The sequence below is a fragment of the Mugil cephalus genome, chromosome 1 (assembly GCF_022458985.1).
Source record: "Mugil cephalus isolate CIBA_MC_2020 chromosome 1, CIBA_Mcephalus_1.1, whole genome shotgun sequence".
Taxonomy (NCBI): Eukaryota; Metazoa; Chordata; class Actinopteri; order Mugiliformes; family Mugilidae; genus Mugil; species Mugil cephalus.
Window position 1 is genome coordinate 11,372,604 of NC_061770.1, and position 19,741 is coordinate 11,392,344.

A 19,741-nucleotide genomic window follows, 5' to 3' on the forward strand; every position below is an offset into this window, starting at 1 on the left:
GGTGGACAGAGAGCATAATCTCTCTCCGGCAGCGACGGAGGTGGGATTTTCCCAGCAGGCAGTGGGTATGATCCAAGGCGTAGCGCAGTACAGGGAAGGGGATCACAGAGATGACATTCCCACACACTCTAGACAGTTTCGCGCAAGCTGGCCAAGCCCACAGCCGCTAACTGGCGGACTGTGAAATCACCACCAGGAGTAGTGAGTCCATCACAGTGGGAGGCCGGGATAAAAGGGTGAGGGAAATGATCACGGGAGGGAGGGGAGCGAGGGAGAAGGAGATGTGACATTCGGAAGTAGCAGCATGGCTGTTTGATCTGATTCTAATGTCTTCATTAGGGCTGAACTGATATCTAGCGCTAATCTGTGTCCAACTGCATTTCTACAGGCTTTATCGTGCCAGCAGAGAGCATCCTCAATGAGTTTAAACACTTAAGATAACCTTCTTTGAAAAAAAAGAAAAAACAAACAGAAAAACATGAGTTTGAAATTATTAAAGAAGCTGTTTGGGATTTTACTGCCAAGTGTCAATGTCACGTCAACGTGAAGCTCAAACAGGCAGAGAAAACGCACGACGACTCCGCCTACCGCCACCTGTTGTTTTCTTATATGTCCAACAACGATGACCGAAGACCAAGGAGTTTCTGCTAATTACCTGCAAACCTCACAGCGATGGCTCTAATCCAAGAGGCCGCTGCTGTTTACTCCCCTTAAAACGACACTCTGCTGTTTTTACACCTCCGTTTGTGTGCGCAGATTAAGATAATCAAACTGATATGTTGACACGGCAGTTAATTAGTTAGCCTCGAAGACACCCACCGAGAGAGGGTTAGAGACACAACAATGGCGTCCGTTTGCTCGTCCAAGTACGAGCAGAAAAGAGAATAAAAAAAAATAAAAAAAAAGAAAAGAAATTAACACCAAGAAAAGTCTGCCAGCCGCTGCTGTTTTCGTCGAGGGAGCAAAAATATTAAAGAGGGATATATTATATATAAAATAAAACCAAACCGTGTTAAATATGTTGCTTTAGAATTTCCAATAAATTAATCTTTAATATAAGGAAACATATTAAAAAAGCAGCGGAGGAAGTGGAGCATGGGAGACATTAACTTCTTTAGTGACCATAAAACTGCATTGGAGCCTATTCTTTCCGGGGGCCCACTGCATGATAACACAAGCGGATGTGCACCTTCTGATGGCGAAAGACACAACACGAAGGTTTGTTCACAAACCGACGCACACTTTAACTAAGTCTGTTAGCCGGCCCGTCTCTGCAGATGCAATAAAGCATATGCGAAGCAAATGAAGAGCTGTATGAACAGTCTTCAGTTGAGCTCATTCCCAGTGAATATTCCATCCGCTGCATCATTAGTGCTGTTTCGTAACAAAACTCCACAACAGGCGTTTGTCACTGTGATAGCGCTAAATAAATGACGGGGCGCTGGAAGTGAGCGTGAAGCCTGCGAAAGCATCCGCAGTGTTTTAATTTATGTTTAAGTCCCAGCGGTGTACAATATTGCTTCGGGAACGCGGCAGTCCCAATTGCAGTTTGCGGAAGTACTGCGCCAAGACTTTTGTCTTCTTGGAATCGGTAACGGTTCTTTTCTTTGGTGCAAATTTGTAATACAAAATTTGGTTTCCATCTTGTGCTGAAAGTTTTACTATTCCTCCCAGAGCCTTATTTCAGATGCGCTCCCAAGCTCCCCTCGATGCGGGACTCGGTAGGTGTGTGAGTACAGCTGGATGTATGATTAGGCCTGGCAGGTTAGTGATCTTAGCAAGCAGCTGGGAGAGGTATGACATTTATTTTTCAAACCCCCGACCCTGAGGATGAAAAATGCATGTCTCGAGCTTAGGCAAGGCGGTTTGGGTAATCATTTATGCGAGTGTCTCCAGTCCCATGTCTCGACCTCACTGGTTGGGTGTCTGACAGGTGATGCACGATGCCTCATCCCCCAACCCCGCTCCTATACACGCCGCCTCCTTCCCAGCCCCTACAGGACACTGTCAGTCTGTCCCGTCTTTGATAAGCACCTGTCAAGTTCGAAACCTTGACCCGGTGTCGGCTAACTCTCCTCAGCTCCTCCCCCCCCCAACCCACCCTCCGTAATCCCTTAGGTCTCTGTTCACCTTCCTTCTGACTTTTAAGTCTCCCTCTAAATCTTCTCCTTGTCTGTTTTTTTTTCTCCCCCCGTATACACCAACCATCCATTTATAAAGACATGTGGCTTTTTGTCATATGCAAAGACGTGCGCCATAAATTACGCGCGGCACAAACCGTGGCGTTATATCTCAGTGTCCCCCATGCAAAGACACGTCTTTGTGCGCCGTTTGATTCATAGCATTCGAGACTATGAGCACTGAGATCAGTCCTGTGAGATAAAATATTAAAAATGGAGAAAAGGTAATGCACTGCGCCGCGTTTTAGCCGACTGCAAAAACTGAGCTCCTGGATTTCACTGTCTTGAAAATAATGATGATGACTGGTGTCCTAGCGTGACAGTCTAGGGCAGATACCCCTTTTATGGAAACGGTGTAAAGCGTCGGGACTGATAGTAATCCTATCCAGATGGGCCCAAATGAATGAGGCGCCGTGTTTGCCAGTGCCGGTGCTGTGAGAGCCGAGGAGGGAGATTCAACATGCGTTCGTATTAAGGAGACTGTTCCAGACCGCAGCATGCTTGCGAAAGGGTAACTTAATTTCAAGATGTACAGTTAGCCAGTGTTGGATTGGTCCTGGAATAGCATGTGGGAAAGAAAACAATGATTTTGAAGTCAACTCAAAGGAGAATTAGAGTAGGTGTGAGAGAAAAAGAAAAAAAAAGGCACAGGGAAAGAAGAGAGAGATCTCAGCTGGTGACTTTGTCGTCTTCCTAGATTATAACGTACACCCAATTTACTCTCATTTGCTGTGATATTAGCTGGGAAATTTGTTTAGATCTTTTCCTCTGAGAAATTGGGATGGAGGGGGGCTATTAGAGTGTGAGGTGGTTAGAAGGAGGTTGTATTAATGTGACACTGAACAGCCGTATTATCAAGTCAATTGCCTTCCGTGTCAGACTGAAATAACGCCAGTCCACTCTGTATAATCTCTACGTTCGTTCGACATCCAGACCCGCGTGGAAACACGTGATTTTAACCTAAAGCCTCCTCTGTGCATCGATATAAAGCATCCATAAAAGATTACCTCTGAGTTGGAAAGGCCACGGTGCAGTCACTGCTGCGGACCAGCCTCCTGGTCATTTAAAGGTTGGTTTACATTTAAAACCCAAGAGAGAAAGAACACTGCAGGTGGACATAATGCTGCGTCATGCGTCTAGGCTTGAGCCAGCTGTTCGAGCTCGCTCCATCTCCTCTCCGTTCTCTCGCCCTCTCTCCGTGTGAGCGTGTGCACCTGCATGTATGTGGCCCAGCAGCACACAGAACGCACACATTTGTGATTAGCCCAGAAGCGATTGCTCCCCATTAACCTTCCTACCCTCCTTACTCAGAGTTCTCTGCTGGCTCATAAACTTCACACGGTAAGACTTTGAGAGACTGGGCAGCGCCAAAATATAGTCCCCTTGATGAACTTTGACCCCTAACTACTGACATGGCATCTGCCCAAGAAGCCTTTTAGCCCCCCCCCCCCAATCTGCTGCATACAGAGATGTGTCTTATTTACCACACAGCTACAGCGAGACTTCAAGGCATGTTTAGGAAATGACTGCCCATGTTTAGGCACTTAGCATATGTAAGAGAACTTATCCAATCAGATATGAATGAGTTTTGCACGAGAAGACAATAATTAAGCTGCTATTAAAATGTCAGCACCTGATTGTCTGCTGCATCTGAAGTCTGTCAGGGTCTGAGGCTGAGAAGGTCGTCAGGCTGGTGCCTGCAGGGACGCCCTCTTCAAAGCGGATGTGCTTCGGGTTTGTGGGGAAGTAGGGAGCCTCGTTGACGTCCTGGACGGATATGGTGACCCCGGCCGTGGACTGCAGCGAGGACTGGATGCCGTTGGCAAGGTGGGCCTGGTTGGAGACCACCACCGTCAGCATGAAGGCACGGTTCATCTCAAAGTCCACCGGCTGAAGGGAGAAAGAAAGACTTAATGAGCGAGAGACGGCGTTAAAGTGAAATTACAGAGTTTAAACTTGGTAGCCTTAGGTCATCCTTCACTCCCCCTCTTATCTCTCTGCGTCGTGAGCGTGTTGTCCTCGCCCCGCTCATTCACCTGGCTGTTACCTTTCTTCTTTATGCATGAATTATGTGCTCGAGTTTTGCCTTGTTTTCTGTCTGTGCCGTCCTGTCACCTTTCCAGGTTTCAGCGGCGGACTCGAGGTCATGTTGCTTTCCGTTTACTGGCACCTGGAAGCAGCTGAATGTGCTGTGGTATCTGGCATTTACAGCTGTCCGCAATTTTGTTAATCGTGAATTTACACTTTCTATTCTGCAACAACGTCTAATACATGTCTGCCCACCTTCCACTGCGGTCCCAGTTACTGCACTTACGCTTAGTTGTAAGATTTTTTTGAAGTTCCAGTAGAAAGTGTTGCCGCTTCACTGCTATCACTATTATAATTATTATATTCATTTTTACGAGGGAACTTATTCAAGCATAGTGCGTGCGCTCTAAACATGATTCTGATTATAGCGTAAAAACCCCCGTCAACATTTGTCTTTTCAACTGTGCCTGGGGAACACGCGTTGAACCTTGTTGATGATAAAGGACATGATAAATGAACAGATGTCGTGTCAAGTGTTCCCCTGATGAATGAACACACACACAGAGCAGGGCTGGGGCTATACACGGTGTGTGTGTGTGTGTGTGTGTGTGTGTGTGTGTGCGCGTACTCTACGGGGTGTTTTGCCAGCTTAAAGTTTGCAAGTTTAAACCAGAGTGACAGTTCCCCGCTCTCCTAATGAAGACGGCGCGATCAAGTTCAAATGACAACAGCAAGCAAGGAAATCAAAAGAGAACAAATGTGCTGCTCGTAGGTACGGCTGGCACATTTCTAAACAGGCGGATGATGATTACTGCTGCAGAGCTTGTGTCTCTGGCGTTTGATGGTGACGCTATTGACTCTGAGCGCATTTGTACGTCGCATTGCTTCACTGTTATCAGTGGACAGTCTGAGCTCTGATGTTTAAAAAAAAAAGAAAAAAAAAAGGAATTGTTAATCAGGGAGATTGGTTGACAAGGGCACCCAAGAGGACATGTTTGCGTGTGTGATGGTTGGGGCTTGGGTGTGCACATGCAAGTTGGTACAAGTAAATGTAAGCACGCGGGAGCGCATTCGTGTGTGACCCCGTGGCGCACTGGGAACCCATTTACAGGCTAACCACGCTCAAGGCGCTTTGATCTACAGCCAGCGGTATTCAGAGCACAGGGAGGTCTAGAGTATAGCTGTAGGCTAACTAAAACTCACATACACATTCAGACACACACACACACCCTGAGGGAAGCCAGAGGGGTGAGAGGTCAATAACACAGCTTCCATCTTTTGCCCATGAGCCATCACATCTTACATCTCCTCTGTATTGCTTCACTCATTCCTCCCTTTCCCTTTTACCTAATTTGTTCTGCTGGACTCCAACTTCCCAGCCCCTCGTCTTCTCACCTCTGCCCTACCCCGGGCCTGTGTGATCTGCGCTCTCCGCGCGCTCTGTGTCTCAATCCTCGGAAATCTGTCTCCGCCTCGCTCCTCTCCGCTTCCCCCTGTCATCTTCCCTGTTCATCACAAGCTGCAATTTACATATCTTAATGACTCGTTCGCACCAAGCGGCTCTATTTGAGTGTTTCTACGTGGGCTTGTTTGTCTACCGGGTCTATTACCATGCGGCAAACTGCGAACGCGTCTCATGAACTCCCCGGAGAGCAGTGTAAGAGTGTGACATGTTATGGTTAAGACCTCACCCCTTGTTTACAGAAGAGCCCCTTGTGGGCGTCTGACGCAAACCCCGGCGTCAGTGCAATTCTGTGTGTCTGCGCCCCATCGGCCCCTGGTGCCTTGGTAAAAATAGGAACAACGAGGTAGCCCCCGTCTTATGGCTTCTTAACTTTACCTAACGCTAAAGATGTCTGATGCGAATGTTCCTGCTCCTTTTTGTTCCAGAGCCGAAGCGCCTCTGTTTACTTGTTGAGACAGTCTATTGCTTGTTTCTTCCCAGGGGGCATCCTGTCTGTTATTTTTATGATTTCCTGATAACCTCCCATGGGTCTTCATGCAAGCTTATGGCTACCCGGCTGCCTACTGAATTTTACATCAGGGATTGAGAGGAAAGGATTATAAAAATCAGTCATCTAGAGATAATGAAGAGAAGCAAAATGCCAGTGCTCATTGCTCAGGGTGCTGTGGGAATTAAAGGGACATTATTGCAAGATGCGAGATGTGAGTCGCAGGAGTCAGAAATGGGATGAGAACACCCCAGGGTCCTGAAGGTCACACAAATAAACAAGTTATTCCGACAAAACCCATGCAACCCAGGGATGAAGACACAAAAGCAATCCCTAAGGGCTATTCAACACGATACACACACACACACACAATATGAATATTGTATATGGAGCTTTCTTTTCATAAGCCGAAATGTATCGAAACCCTTACGTATAATCACCGTCAGAGTGGTTGCACACTAACGTAATGGGTTGCTACAAGACATTGCTTTGTTGTTGCTGTCATTTACCGCAGCAGCCAGAACACCATGAGTGTATAAAAAATCTTGCCTTTGTAATTGAGAAATCAATACCTAATTTGCTACAGTGGTGTAGTGGTCTAGCCCTGTGTTTAAGTCGTTGCCTGAGTGTGTACGAGTCGTTTCTGTAGGGCGCGGCAGCTTCCAATCCCTCATTTGGACATAAGGGGACATATGAAAGGCAAAGACCCCAGCCTGTCCCCATTTAACTCTGTGGTCTATTATTACTGCTTGCGCCTAAATCCAGAGGGACCTGACATTCAACCCAAAAAAAAAAAAAAAAAGAAAAGAAAAAAAAAGAGATGACACTGTTTCTTCTGTGGTGACCTCCGAAAGGCCAGAAGCGGAGCACGTTGTGGCGGGCGGGCATCTTACCTTCACCACGGTGACCATGCCATCGTTGGTGACGGGGTCGGTGCGGATGGTGAAGTGTCCGGATGGGTCTCCGCTAATGATCCTGTAGATGGCGTTCCAGTTAGGCGAGTGCGGCTGGTCGGCGTCTATGACCGTCAGGTTAGCCACCGAAACGTCCACTCGGTTCTCTGGGACCTCGCCGGAAAACTGCAGAAAGTGGAGTAACATGTTACCATGTGATACACCGCTACAAAATATCTGGTATTTTTACTGCGCCTGCAGGCTTCTGTTCCTATCTCTCCCCATTTTCTCTTTAGAGACAATCCTCTTTTCAGGTTTTGAGGTAATTTTAATGAGCTCACTTTTACCTCCGCTGAGTAGTAAGCAAACAGTAAACTCAGTTGCAGACTAGCGAGCACATGCACACAGGGGTGTTGTTCCAGTTTCAGCGTTCTCTGCGCTCCTGGTACCCATCCTTGATACGCCATAATATTTTATTCCTTTGAAAACCAGAATGACAAAGGAAGCAAGAATGGATGAACGTAAAGGACCCGGCAGTGGGGAGCATTAAAACAGCTGTTTGAGGGTATATAAGTAGTTTGTAGTTGTCCCCGTGCAGTACAAACACATGTGCTTTATCCCGATAAGCCTGATGAGCAGTTAGACGCTGTCTGTCACATGCCTGTTATGGTGGGGATTGATCAAAGCCGTGAAGGCTCAGGGGATAAAACCCACAAAGAGCAACAAACTATGGCAACCGCAACCCTGCAAAACACAAGCTGACCGCAGCTCCACCCACAACAAACAAACCATCAACCCTTAACCAATCACATGAGGTCAGGGCATGTTGCCGTGTCTTCACCTCATCTGGAGGCAACAGGCATGACGCGCCATGCAGTCACCGTGTCACCATGGGTAATAGGCGTGGAGGAACCACTGAGCCGCTTATGTGAGCGTAGGATATCAAAGAGCAAAGCCCCAGACCAAACACTCCAACGGACCGTAATACCCTGTCTGGCAACCCTCGCATCACCCGGCAAACAGCCGTCAGTCGCGGCCAGATTAGGGAGCTGCGTCAGGAGAGCTGTTCTGAGACTCAATGACATTCTTAAGACAACAGAGAAGTCCGGGTGGTCCTGATGAACTGCCCGCGTTGGATAACTAGGCATGCTGCCGTATGTTAGTGTCAGACTGAGTGTGTGTACGTGCCTGTGTGGTTTATTACTGCGGTTTACTGCAGGGACTCCCCAATGCCAACTTAATAAAATAAAACTTCAGAGATGGCTCATAGGCTCCGAAAGGCCCTTAAGCATCTTCTATCTCAGCACTCAGTAACGACTGAGGGCAAGTGTTAACCAGATCTGATGGACGACATTGAAGGGTCCACCATGGTTTGGTCTATCAATACAGCAGTTTGACATTTCTTGGCTTATTATCTGTTTCTAGAGAGAGGGAGCAGTGGAAGTCTTGTTTTTCTTCACACAAACAAGCTCGCATGGCACGGCTCATTTTGAATTTCTGACACTCGAAATTCTGCTGTAATGCAAACTGCAATTTTTACAAAGGCTTAGAGGAAGTCCGAGAGATTGCTTAAATAAGTCATTTACAACCACTGAACCTTTGCCACCTGATTTTAGATTTCAATTGTGTTCAGAAGTCATGAAGAGCTCTGTAGACGCAATAGTATTAAGTCCTTAAGATGCCAAAAGTAATCTGAGAATACAGATGATGTGAACAAGGAGACAACAGCATGTCTATGCTAAGCAGTATTCAGGCAATATCTATGAGTAAACTCAACCCTCTCAGCTATCACAATCATTCGACCTCACAATTCGGCTGGTTTTCATTTTTCAGAAGGCAGTCTTTCTTGACAAAACCCTCCAAACCTAAACCGAACCGCATTTACTGCTCTACTTTCACCCCTTTAATCCAAAAACATTAAAGATACCATCATAAAAACATTGGCATATCCTGCAAAATGTCCCGCTCTTGCAAAAGCAAAAAAAAAACGTCAGAGATCCACCCATGATTACATTCAAATGTTCAAACAGGACCTGCCAGTACATTAAAAACATGAAATCTTTTAACCATCCCATCATTAAGGGCTGTAACACTTGCAAAACAACAACAAAAAAAAATGTTTCTATGCTAAAATGCCATTCTGATAAAATGTTTATAGTTGAAACATCTCACGCCCTAAAAGAATGAATCTCCAAACGCATAAGTGCAATCAAGAGAAACGATCTATCCAACGATCTATCCTAACCCTGCTGTGAGACACTTTAACGAAGACAATAAACCAAAACACATCTCTTGTTTATTTTTTATCTGCATAGAAACTATTAAGCCCAGCCAATGGTAATGGTGACATTACATCACACTTTGAAAAGCATTTTGGATTTTCTCTTTTGGAAGCTTATTTCCAGGGGGTATGAATGAGGACTTTTCTATAAATGAGCGCATGTAATTCTTTCCTTATTTATAACGAATAGACTGTTTTTATTGGGTTTATAGATCTTATCTTCATTCACCTCTATTGGGCATTCCTCTCTTTTGTCTATGTGATCCAGTTATAGGCCCAGAAACCACTTATTAATACAACTAAGCCACACTTTTAGGTGTTCCCTGGCTTGTGCATGTGTATGCGGAGGGACATGATTGGTGCCACGTGACCAAGCCCATCTTGCAGACGCCCTAATGGCTTATTTATATATGTGAATGTACATGATTGGTCTTCTCCATTTAAAATGCTCTTTGCAGTGTGTTTCTCGACGTCCATGAACCGAAACACATCTGTCTAATAAAGCTGTTTCATTTACTACAAAGAGCTGCTGGAGTGTTGACCTTTCTCCAAGAAAGCAATCTTTGACAGTTTCTGGGTTTATTGTCAGTGATGGATTGAACGGATCTGCTCTCATTTCTCCGCTCTGTTATGTGAATACTGCTTCGGCTCAGCTCTTGCAGTTTTCTTTCTGCAGTTGGTGACTCAACACTGAATTGTATGAGTCCTGGACTTTCTCTCATCAGGCAGGTTTTTCCTCTCTGTGATACTGCGCCTAGTCCCCAACCGCTGGACCTAAAGGGAGGGAGGAGGAAGCTGTTTGATTGTGATTGGCACAGAGTGCAGTTGGCTTTCTCACGACACTTGACAAAACACCTCTTGCCAACACCCTCACCCTTCTGTCACTATTTTGGCAGTGGGAAAAGACTAAAGGAGGGGAGTGGGGAGAGAGAGAGAGAGAAGTGAAGTGACAAAGAAGTTCATCATGTGAACTTTGTGAAGGCAATAAAGGAAGGAGGCCAAGGAAGCAGTGTCCTATAGAGACTCCCCGACTCCATAATTGTGGGAGTGTATACATAACTACAGATTAGCCCATATCATATGATATATAGTCTATGCTGCAGTAGTCTATGCATACACAAACAAAGGAGATGAATAACTTTTCTTATTTTATTTCATCCATCTGCATTACAGACATAATGCATGCGTGTGCACAGCCCTGAAGAAGCACCCTGAGCCTTCACATTTGTACACATACACCACCCTTAGCCGCCTTGAAAAATAGGCCAGCCTCAGATAGGCGTGATGAAATATTAATCATCAACATTAAAGATAAATTCCCCAAACTTTATATTTCTGGGACACATTGAAAGATCTATGGGGTTTATTGCAAACACTAAATATTTGCATAATGGCCTGCATTCTCAACAAAATGACTTTTATGTTACCCCCCCCCCCCCCCCCCCACTAAAATGGATGATTTATGAGGGGAGTGGGTGAAAGTGCTCCGCTCGTCGCGGCTCCAAAACGTCCACTAAGGTTTATCATCGATATCCATGATAGTATTAACTTCCTCCCGTGACGCTGATGGAAATGCACTTAAACACAGAGGAATACAGTTAGAGAATATCAATCTGCTATTGCCCACTATCATCAATACAGCGGCATCAGCGGAGAATCTCAATGTGGGGTGGGGGGTGGGGGGCTGTCGAGGCAGGAAAGGCCTCTGATTTACAATGGGGCATGTCTGTGCTTCATCTCTGCCGCTGTGGAAAATAGCTCCTGTGACTAAATAATTCTTCATTCCTTCCTCGCTGCTCATCATTCTCTCATCACTTTTTCTTCTTTCCATTTTTCGTCTTACATGGCGGTCCTCTCACCAGCTCCCCCACTCGCTTTTGTTCTCCTTCTGCTCACCATCTCCTTTCTCTGGGTTGTTTTTCTTCCTCTGTGCAGTCCCCGCTGTGTTCGATGTGGCAGCTCTCTGATGAGGTCTGTGATTGACACATGCTTAGCACCAACGCTAACTCATCATCAGACGGATCTGAATCATGCCCAGAGCAAATGCTAATGCTAACTCCTCTGCTACCGCCTCAAAGGGCTGCGTAATGTACCCTACGCTATTCCTGCAGTCGCAGAGCTAGGCACCTTATCAACCCAACCCATCCCATCGCTTCTTATATGCTATTATCCCAGCCTTCAGCTAACAGGCTCCTTTCCTGAAATCAGCTTTCAAATTGGAGGCAGACACATTGTCTACTTTTAAGATTTCTTTTTTTGATAATGCTTGTAATACAGGGCACGTTCAGATGACCCTGTACCCTCCCTTAGTGATGAAGCTGTACACCACTGGGAGACTTCCTACGATGCACCGAGCACCTCTCCTCTTCTCACATCTCTTTTACTTTCCATTAATTTATACGGCATCATGACATGCCATTAAATTTGTGTCTTTGCACGTATCTCCGTTCATGTTTTTCATCTGTGGTTACTGCTCCACACAAACCTGTGTTTGTTTGTATTGTTTGTTTTTACCCAATGCTCTTCCTTTCTCCCACCACTCTCCTCAAGCAGATGCCCACGCATCGTGTGTTTGGTTCTGTCTGAGGTTTCCTCCTGTTAAAAGGGAGTTTTTCCTCCGCACCTTCCCAGGGTGTTTGCTCAGGGGCAAATTCTCAGTTCTGTCAATATAATATTGTACGGTCTTTAACCTCCTGAGACCTAAGATGAGCTGTTTGTGTGGACACAGGGATTATTTCACACAATTATAATATTATAAGTCACCAATTTGTAACAAAATATAAAAATGTTCATTTTCATATGCGATCACAGCTGTGCAAAAGCAGAACTGCAGATAACGAAGTCCCCAATTGTCCTCAATCGAGTACTTGCTAATCAGTTATAGCTTGTCACTATTGATAGAATTTGCGTGTCATAGTAAACTAAAAAAGTTTCAACTGTAAAATTTGATGAGGTTTCATACCTTGTCCACTTTTGTTATCTGATCGGCTGTAGAATGAACCTGTTGATATGACTGCTATCTTGTTTTTTTTTTTTTTTTGCACCAACTAGTGTCTAGTTATGAGGATAAAAGTTTAAATAAAGCGAAGGAAACTGCCACAAACCTAAAATTTAACGTCCCCATATGGGGACGCAGGGTTTCGGGAGGTTAACTTACTGTGTAAGGTAACCTAAGATGTTTTACAACTTACATAAATAAAACTGAACTGAACTGAAAGCATGTCTCCTTAATTACACCTGAAGCCACATTGACACCAAGACCCTTTTTTCACAGCATCAGAGCTGCCGGTAAAATGACTCCATTTCCGGCAATCTTTACTTCTCCAAACAAATGCCACATCAAATAAAAATTTCCAACCATGCAAACAGTAAATATTTTTTTTTCCTGCTCTCTAGCTACGATGAGAAACACTGCTAGCTGCCAGCTCAGCTGTTCCACTCAGACATCAGGACATTCTGCAGCACTGAAAGCAATACTTAGCGTAGGACAGAGTCAAAAGGGAAATCTCTAACCATTCGTTGTCTCTAGCTTTCTTGCTAATGAAAGTCAATGATATGGATTAGTTATTCCTTGCGAGTGTGTGCGTGTGCTTGTGTGTGTTTGTGTGTGCTCCTCTTTCTCCAGCATTCTAATTATTTCAAAGCTCTACTCAGTACCCGACCCATCTCTTTCTCTGAATTGTTACCCTCTCCACACTCTGTTATTTGCAGTGACTCACAGTTCTGGAGGTCAGCATGGGAGGGTTGTCATTGATGTCCGTGACAGTGATGATGGCAGTGGCTGTGTTAGAGAGGCCAAAGTTCAGATTGCCCTCCATGTCCGTGGCCTGCACGATGATGGTATACTGGGACACTTTCTGTAAAAGACAGAAACCGAAAAAAAAAACAACAACAGTGTGCAGTTATTCATCTGCAGGAGCATTTATTTATTTATTTTTTGTTTTTTTTTTACTTTTCTGTCTATAGCAGCCGCCACAGCCTGTGACTCACAGAGGATGGGGAAAAAAAAAAAAGCTGACCCTATGCTCTGTTCTCCAGTCGGCGTCGATGGTCTTATTTGAAACACAGAATCACAGAGCGAAGTCTTTCATCTGACTGAGTTGAAACCTCCTCAGTGGAATGTATCCACTGTGAAGCCTCCTCATGGGTACACTATGTCATCAAAGGCATCGCTTATTCTGGCGCGACTGATGGACAGATGAGAAGACAGCGATCCGACTGACAGAGATTAATAGAATATCTATGGCGCAATAATGCGAGGAAATGACAAATGCCGTTCCACATTGTGTGTCACTTCACTGGAAGCTGAAATATTGTCCCCTTGTTTGTATTTTCAGGGGCTTTTGTGCTCTTCCAGCCATGCGGCTCCCATCCCACCCTTTTTTTTCTCCTCCTTCTCTTCGGGGCTTCCTCTGTCTCCTCTTCTTTCCCAGGGTGCAGTTAATGGGCTGCAGGAAGGATGGAGCCCGGGAGCTGACTGTCTGGATAATGTGTCTCGTCAATGAGATTCCCAATTACATTCCCAGTGTCTCTCTCACCTGCTAATTACCGAGTAAATATCCCAATTAGGCCAGGACGCCACATCAGGAGGATTAGACAGCTCCTCTCCGTTCCTCTCATCTTGATGCTAGATGAGATGCTGAACTCCAACCTTGTACGAACACTCTCATTAACACCCGTATATACACACACAAGCATCCACAAACACACGTGAACACACACACACACACACACACACACTCCTCCATATCTTGTGCTTGCCTGACTGTCCCATCAGCCTGTGTTCAGCGTGTACACAACACTCTCACTAATTAGACAAGGGAGTAATTATGTAGAGCTCCTCTGAACCTCTCGGTACTGCAACAACACCGCAGCATACCCAGTTTCCTCTGGAGAACCGAGGTCTGTTACTGTCAACAAGCTCTTAAACGTCCACTGCATACGGGTGGAAATCTTTAGAAGAGAATCAGTGTGGGAGTTTACAAAGGGAAGGAAGAACGACATTTCAAAAGTAAAGAACTGAGGAGAGGATAAGAGACGGCAGGGGATGAAACCTAGGCGCAAGGGAGGGGAAACTCCAAAAATAGATTGCGTTGCATATTTTTCTAGCATTTCTGTAGCACCTACACCTCCCCAATGCAAGAAGGGAAGGGAGGCAAAGAAACTTTCAAAGTTTCAAAGGGCCAAAGTGCTGACTAAAAGTGGACCAAGGAAACACTGCAGTATGCTGTGTAGCATCTTCCTATGAAGTTTATGTGCAGTACAGAAGCTCCCTTTTTTTTCCCCCACAAGGTTTCTTATCGACTGTCTAGGAATAATGTTGCAGGAATGCACAAGTGTGCACATAAGAAAAAATAAGCACTGATAAGAAAAAATATCAGTGCAGGTATATGGTTATAGAGACAGATTTATCTCAGAGTAAAATAGACTTTATCGTATCATACCGTACCATACCGTATCGCATCGTATCACATCGTATCGTATCGTATCGTATCGTAACATATAGGCATGGGATCCTATCACGTTGTATGGTATCGTATTATTTGAAGTGTTAATCGTATTCTTAAGGTCTTAATTGCTGGTCTAAAGGTTAAGATTAGATAAAAAATGGTGTTAGACACATAGCTGTGATGATTAAAGTGTCAAGAGGTTAGAGAAGCAGGGTACAATTGACCCAATTCCCTAGCATCCCAAGGCCGGATTTACACCTGGGGTTATCATGCAGTTACATGCTGTCTAGATAATGACCACTGACTCTACATAAAGACAGGCCAACCCTACCATGTCACCCACATGCGAGTGCAGCTGATGCAGGGGTAAAATGGCAACTAGCAACCTAAGCATCCACCTGTCACTCAAAGTGGCCACACCATTACTTATGCATCACTTTTAGCCTTGATCTTTATATATAATTTTACTACTTGTACGGTTGCTGTGAATGGGGAAAGTGGCAACACAGATCAAAAGCTTTTGGTACCAGGCTGTAAAGATTATTTCTTCTGTAAAGGAATTTCAACATGGAGGTTAGAGGTGTGCAAACCATCCAATATTTGTTGAGGGAAAAAAGTATTTGTATTCAAATAAAATTAAGGGGATACATACAGATGGAAATTTCTGTTTTTCTTTGTTACACTTTAACTTTTTTTGGATTTGCATGTGTAAAAATAACTATTCTTTAATTAGCCATTATCCATAATAATTATGGATGTATATGCAATATTGGTTGATGTTTAGCATTAAATCCAGGTGATGTAGGTGATTAAGGCTGACTTGTAGAGGCAGAACATGACTGTGATGATGATTTGGTGCTTGTGGGAGACAATAGAGACAATAGAGTTGGCTGTAGCTCAGTAGGCAGGCTTTTGAAGTCAGCCTGACCCATTTGAAGAACAGGTGTATTAGGCACTGACACCTTGACTTTATTTTTCCAGGTCTTAGATCTGGCATCAATGAACAGCACCTTCATTTGATATTTTTTTTTTGGTCACTGGATCTCAGCTGGGCCTGGATTTCTTGACAAACACAGCATGTTTCAGGTCAGTTGAAGTGATGCTGCTCTATAGGTTCTACCTCTTCTTCTGCTCATATGATATTCTGCAGCTTTGTGCAAAGCTTGCTAGATAGCAGGAGTAGCAGGAGGAGGTGGAGTTACATGAAACTTTATAGTTAATTGTTTGGCTATGCAAACTATATTGCATCTGGCTGTCGCCTGATCACAATCTGAGCCCAGATGGGAGCTGCTGAAGAAGAGAACACTTCTCCACTAGCCTTGACAAACACATGTAATAAAAAAAAAGTCACAGCAAAAGGAAATGATATGAGTCCTTTGAAGTCTGAACATGCTGTGTGTGTTTATGGGTGGCAGGAGTTTAATCCCATACTTTGGGGTGACTGCCTGGATTAGCGGTGTACAGATAAAACCAGGTTAAAATAAGCAGTAGAGGTTCAGCCGAGACATTTTTAGTCCATGTTCCCAGCGCACCCCTCTCTCCCTCTGGCACTCATGTCTTATCCTGCTTCTCCGTCTCCATCAGCCTATCTTCACTGTCAAACACACACACTTACTTCCTCCCTCCTCATTGTAATACCCCGTCTACCCAGATCTGTTTTTGTTCTATTGGTCCCTTTAGTTTCCGTTCCCTCCATTGCCCGTGTTTTATCGAGTGTAGATGTGATTATATGGGCTTTTGTGTTTGTCTGACAGGTGTCAAGGGCATTCTATCTCAGATATTTCCACTCTATCTTTACCACACAAACACTCGCACGCACATGTACACACACACACACAACGTGAGAAGCCCACTGCAGCGTGATGTGTTGTTAATAGGTCTGTCACTGGTGACAGTTTGGGAGGATGATCTGTCTCTGAGATTTCTTTGCAGAGTTGTCACTGGCACATCCGTGTCGCAAGAATAAACACATTTGGATCTTGTCACAACTTTTAAAGCTCCATAAACAAGGTGACCGCAGACAATTTACTGTAAAAAAAAAAAAAAAAAAAAAAAAGAAAGAAAAAAAGAAAAAAAAAAGGTTGGTGTGTGTGTGTGTGTATGTGTGAGGGAGAGAGATGAAAAATGAGAACATCTGAAAGTCACATCAGGGTGTCATCAGAGTAAACAATGCTGTGCTCTATAAAAAAAAAGAAAAAAGGGCAAATTTTACAGCCAGTTATAGTTCAGGCAGCGTGCACACTATGCGGCTACGCAAACTAGACATCGTTTTACTTGCACGACGTAGAAACGGAGAAGACCAACCTCTCGATCGAGACCCGGCGCCACCGTCACAATGTCCCCAGTCTCGCTGTTGATGGTGAACATGTTGGGGATCGGGCTGTGCGGCGTCTGCGACAGGATTCGATAGCGCACCATTCCATTGGCCGTGGTGTTGTCGTCTGCGTCGAACGCTGAGACGTGCATCACGTATGTTCCTGAAGGCAGGTGAAAGACTGTCAACATCTATGTCCACAGGCGGTCAGGCACGACACTCAGAGAAGAAAATATAACCGGTCGTCTTCAGTTACAATTAAAGAGAGTTTGCTGACTACATTTGCGTTTCAAAGCTTCATTCACGCATAAGAAAACAAGCAAATGACTTTAGTAAATCTCAGATGTGAAGGTAATTTAATCATTATCCTGGTAATTGCTAATTGTGGCCACAGGGGTCGCTGTTTACCAGAAATTACATCTTTATCTCTTATTTACTATTTACTACCTTAAAATAAACTACTCTGTTCACAAATATTTATTAAGGTGTATTTAAATGTGGTTAAAAAAACAGTACATGCTAAACGGCAGTTTGATAACCCGTTATAAATAACGACTATTTCAACTATTTTGCGTTTACGCTGTTTAGAGCATTTAAAAACGTTCTAATCTCTCTGACTACAAGCCCGAGTGAGCACACCCATAAACTATGCAGACAGACACCGTTCTGCCGCAGAGACTAGGCCACTATCCGTCCATGAATGCACCACTTGTTTGCTTCCCTGCCTCCACACTCACACATATAAAACTCTGTGGGATCTCTGCCTGTCACCCAATCTCTCCATCTCTTTCTGCCACTTGTTCTCCCGCTCTCGTAGCCGGTTCTAATTGCCAGAGATAGTGATATCATGCCAGTGACAGCCCCTGTCCGAGGATAATTATAACCGCAGCTCCCATTTCAAACTTCATTACGTTTCAAAGCAACATTTGTCAATGACTCGGCCAGAGGGAGCACTCTAAAGGCCTCTCGGTGAGACGAGGGAAGAAAACAACAACAACAACAAAAAAAAGCTGTTAAGAACAGAAGGAGGAGGAGGAGGAGGAGGAGAGGGAAACAGACGACAGGCTCCGAATTTGGTGTGGCTCCAAGAGCAGTGACTACCACTCCTCCGCCCATCGCTTCCTTTCTAGAGATGGAGGGATAGAGAGAAGAAGATGAAGAATCGCAGTGTGTCACACGTCGCTGGGGTAATTTCATTAAGCTGCACTCTTAGGGGGTTTAATGTGGACCCTTTGTATGGGCGTCCTAAGCTGTGCCTGACAGGATTAGGTCCCCATAATGACTCTTTAATTTGCAAACTAATTCAAGTCTGTAATTGGCCTTCCATTGAAGCCATTGGAGCTCTAAATTCTAAAACTCCCCTTTTTTATGATTATTGTTCAGCTGAATGTCATGCATGGCATAGAGGCCTGCGCGCTGTGTGGAGCAAGGCTGAGGGAGGGGGCATGAGGGAAGTAAAGAGAGGAAAAAATACCAAAAAAAGAGAGCAAATAAGAAATAAAGACAAAAAGAGTGCAAAAAAAAAAAAAAAGGAAACGGAAATGATCACCTGGACACCTCTTGTGATCACCCCTGGTGCAATAAACTCTGGCTCATCAGGCCCACACTCGCACCGGCTTGCACACAGAGAGCTCATCTCTGTGATTCTTCCGCTGTGAGGTTAGACATAAAATGACCCAGTGGTGCTACAGCGTGGTACATTTAATCCTCAATCTCCTCTCCAGCCCAAGCACCCTCTTTGGTTTATGACCACTGCTGCACCAGGCTAAATGAAAAGCCACTGTAGGAGACAGATTCTCCGTCTGTCTGCTAAATCAAGGGAAATGGAAAATTCTCCGCCGTATCAAAGATTCACTGGTGTAGTCATACTTTTAACGACACCAATCTCTCCTGATATACTCGCCCGCTCTTCCTCTGTCCACCCATCTCTAAAAACGTCACCCTACCACAAATTCCCTCGAATATTTTTTAACCAATATGTCCCTCTTGTAATTGCCCGTGTTTCACACTGTTGCCCTGTTGTACATCCATCCACACATCCAAGCCCCATCACCTGGTTTGGAGCCTTCATCCACGGAGCCATTGTACACCTGGTTTTTGAACTCGGGCCTGTTGTCGTTCATGTCGATGACAAAGATGTACAGATCGATGGGGTTCTCAACCTGGTTCCCATTCATGTCCACTGCATGGGCTCTCAGCTGGGGGGGACAAAGAAACAGAGGAAATGAGTTCACATTGTAAACGCGCGACGTCTATTACGGGAGCGAAAAGGAATGAACTGATAAATAATTTAACGCGAGTGCTTGTATGGGTGGAACATATTACCGCGGCAAATATTTGGTTTTCAACATTTATCCATCTGAATCAAGGTTGTCATTCTGCTGGGGATGGCTGATTCATGCTCTGTCATATTTCAAATCCCCATTTTCTTTGCCCCACCATGTTTACAATTTCAGATATATTTACTTACTAAAATCCCTCATCGCACGGTGACTGCCCAGCCATGAACACAGTTCAGAAAGTAGAAGCTAATGAAAAGGTTGACACAATAAATTGACTCATTTTCCATTATTACGGCGAGCGCGTAAGAGATGCTTTTCGCCCAGACCTTTGCCTGTCAGGGTACATACAGACGTCATTAAC

General features: G+C 44.7%; 1 protein-coding gene across 3 annotated transcripts in view; it reads right to left on the bottom strand.

The window, feature by feature from the left end:
- Positions 1–19,741, bottom strand: part of LOC125013605 (cadherin-4-like) — a 212,891-nt gene that overhangs the window by 13,891 nt on the left and 179,259 nt on the right. For all 3 annotated transcript variants that reach the window (XM_047594420.1, XM_047594411.1, XM_047594429.1), the window contains 5 exons: positions 19,152–19,296; positions 17,089–17,261; positions 13,054–13,191; positions 7,054–7,239; positions 3,814–4,070 (listed from right to left, as the gene is read on the bottom strand). In XM_047594420.1, the coding sequence (XP_047450376.1) occupies positions 3,814–4,070; positions 7,054–7,239; positions 13,054–13,191; positions 17,089–17,261; positions 19,152–19,296 (899 nt within the window). The remainder of the gene's footprint in view (positions 1–3,813; positions 4,071–7,053; positions 7,240–13,053; positions 13,192–17,088; positions 17,262–19,151; positions 19,297–19,741) is intronic.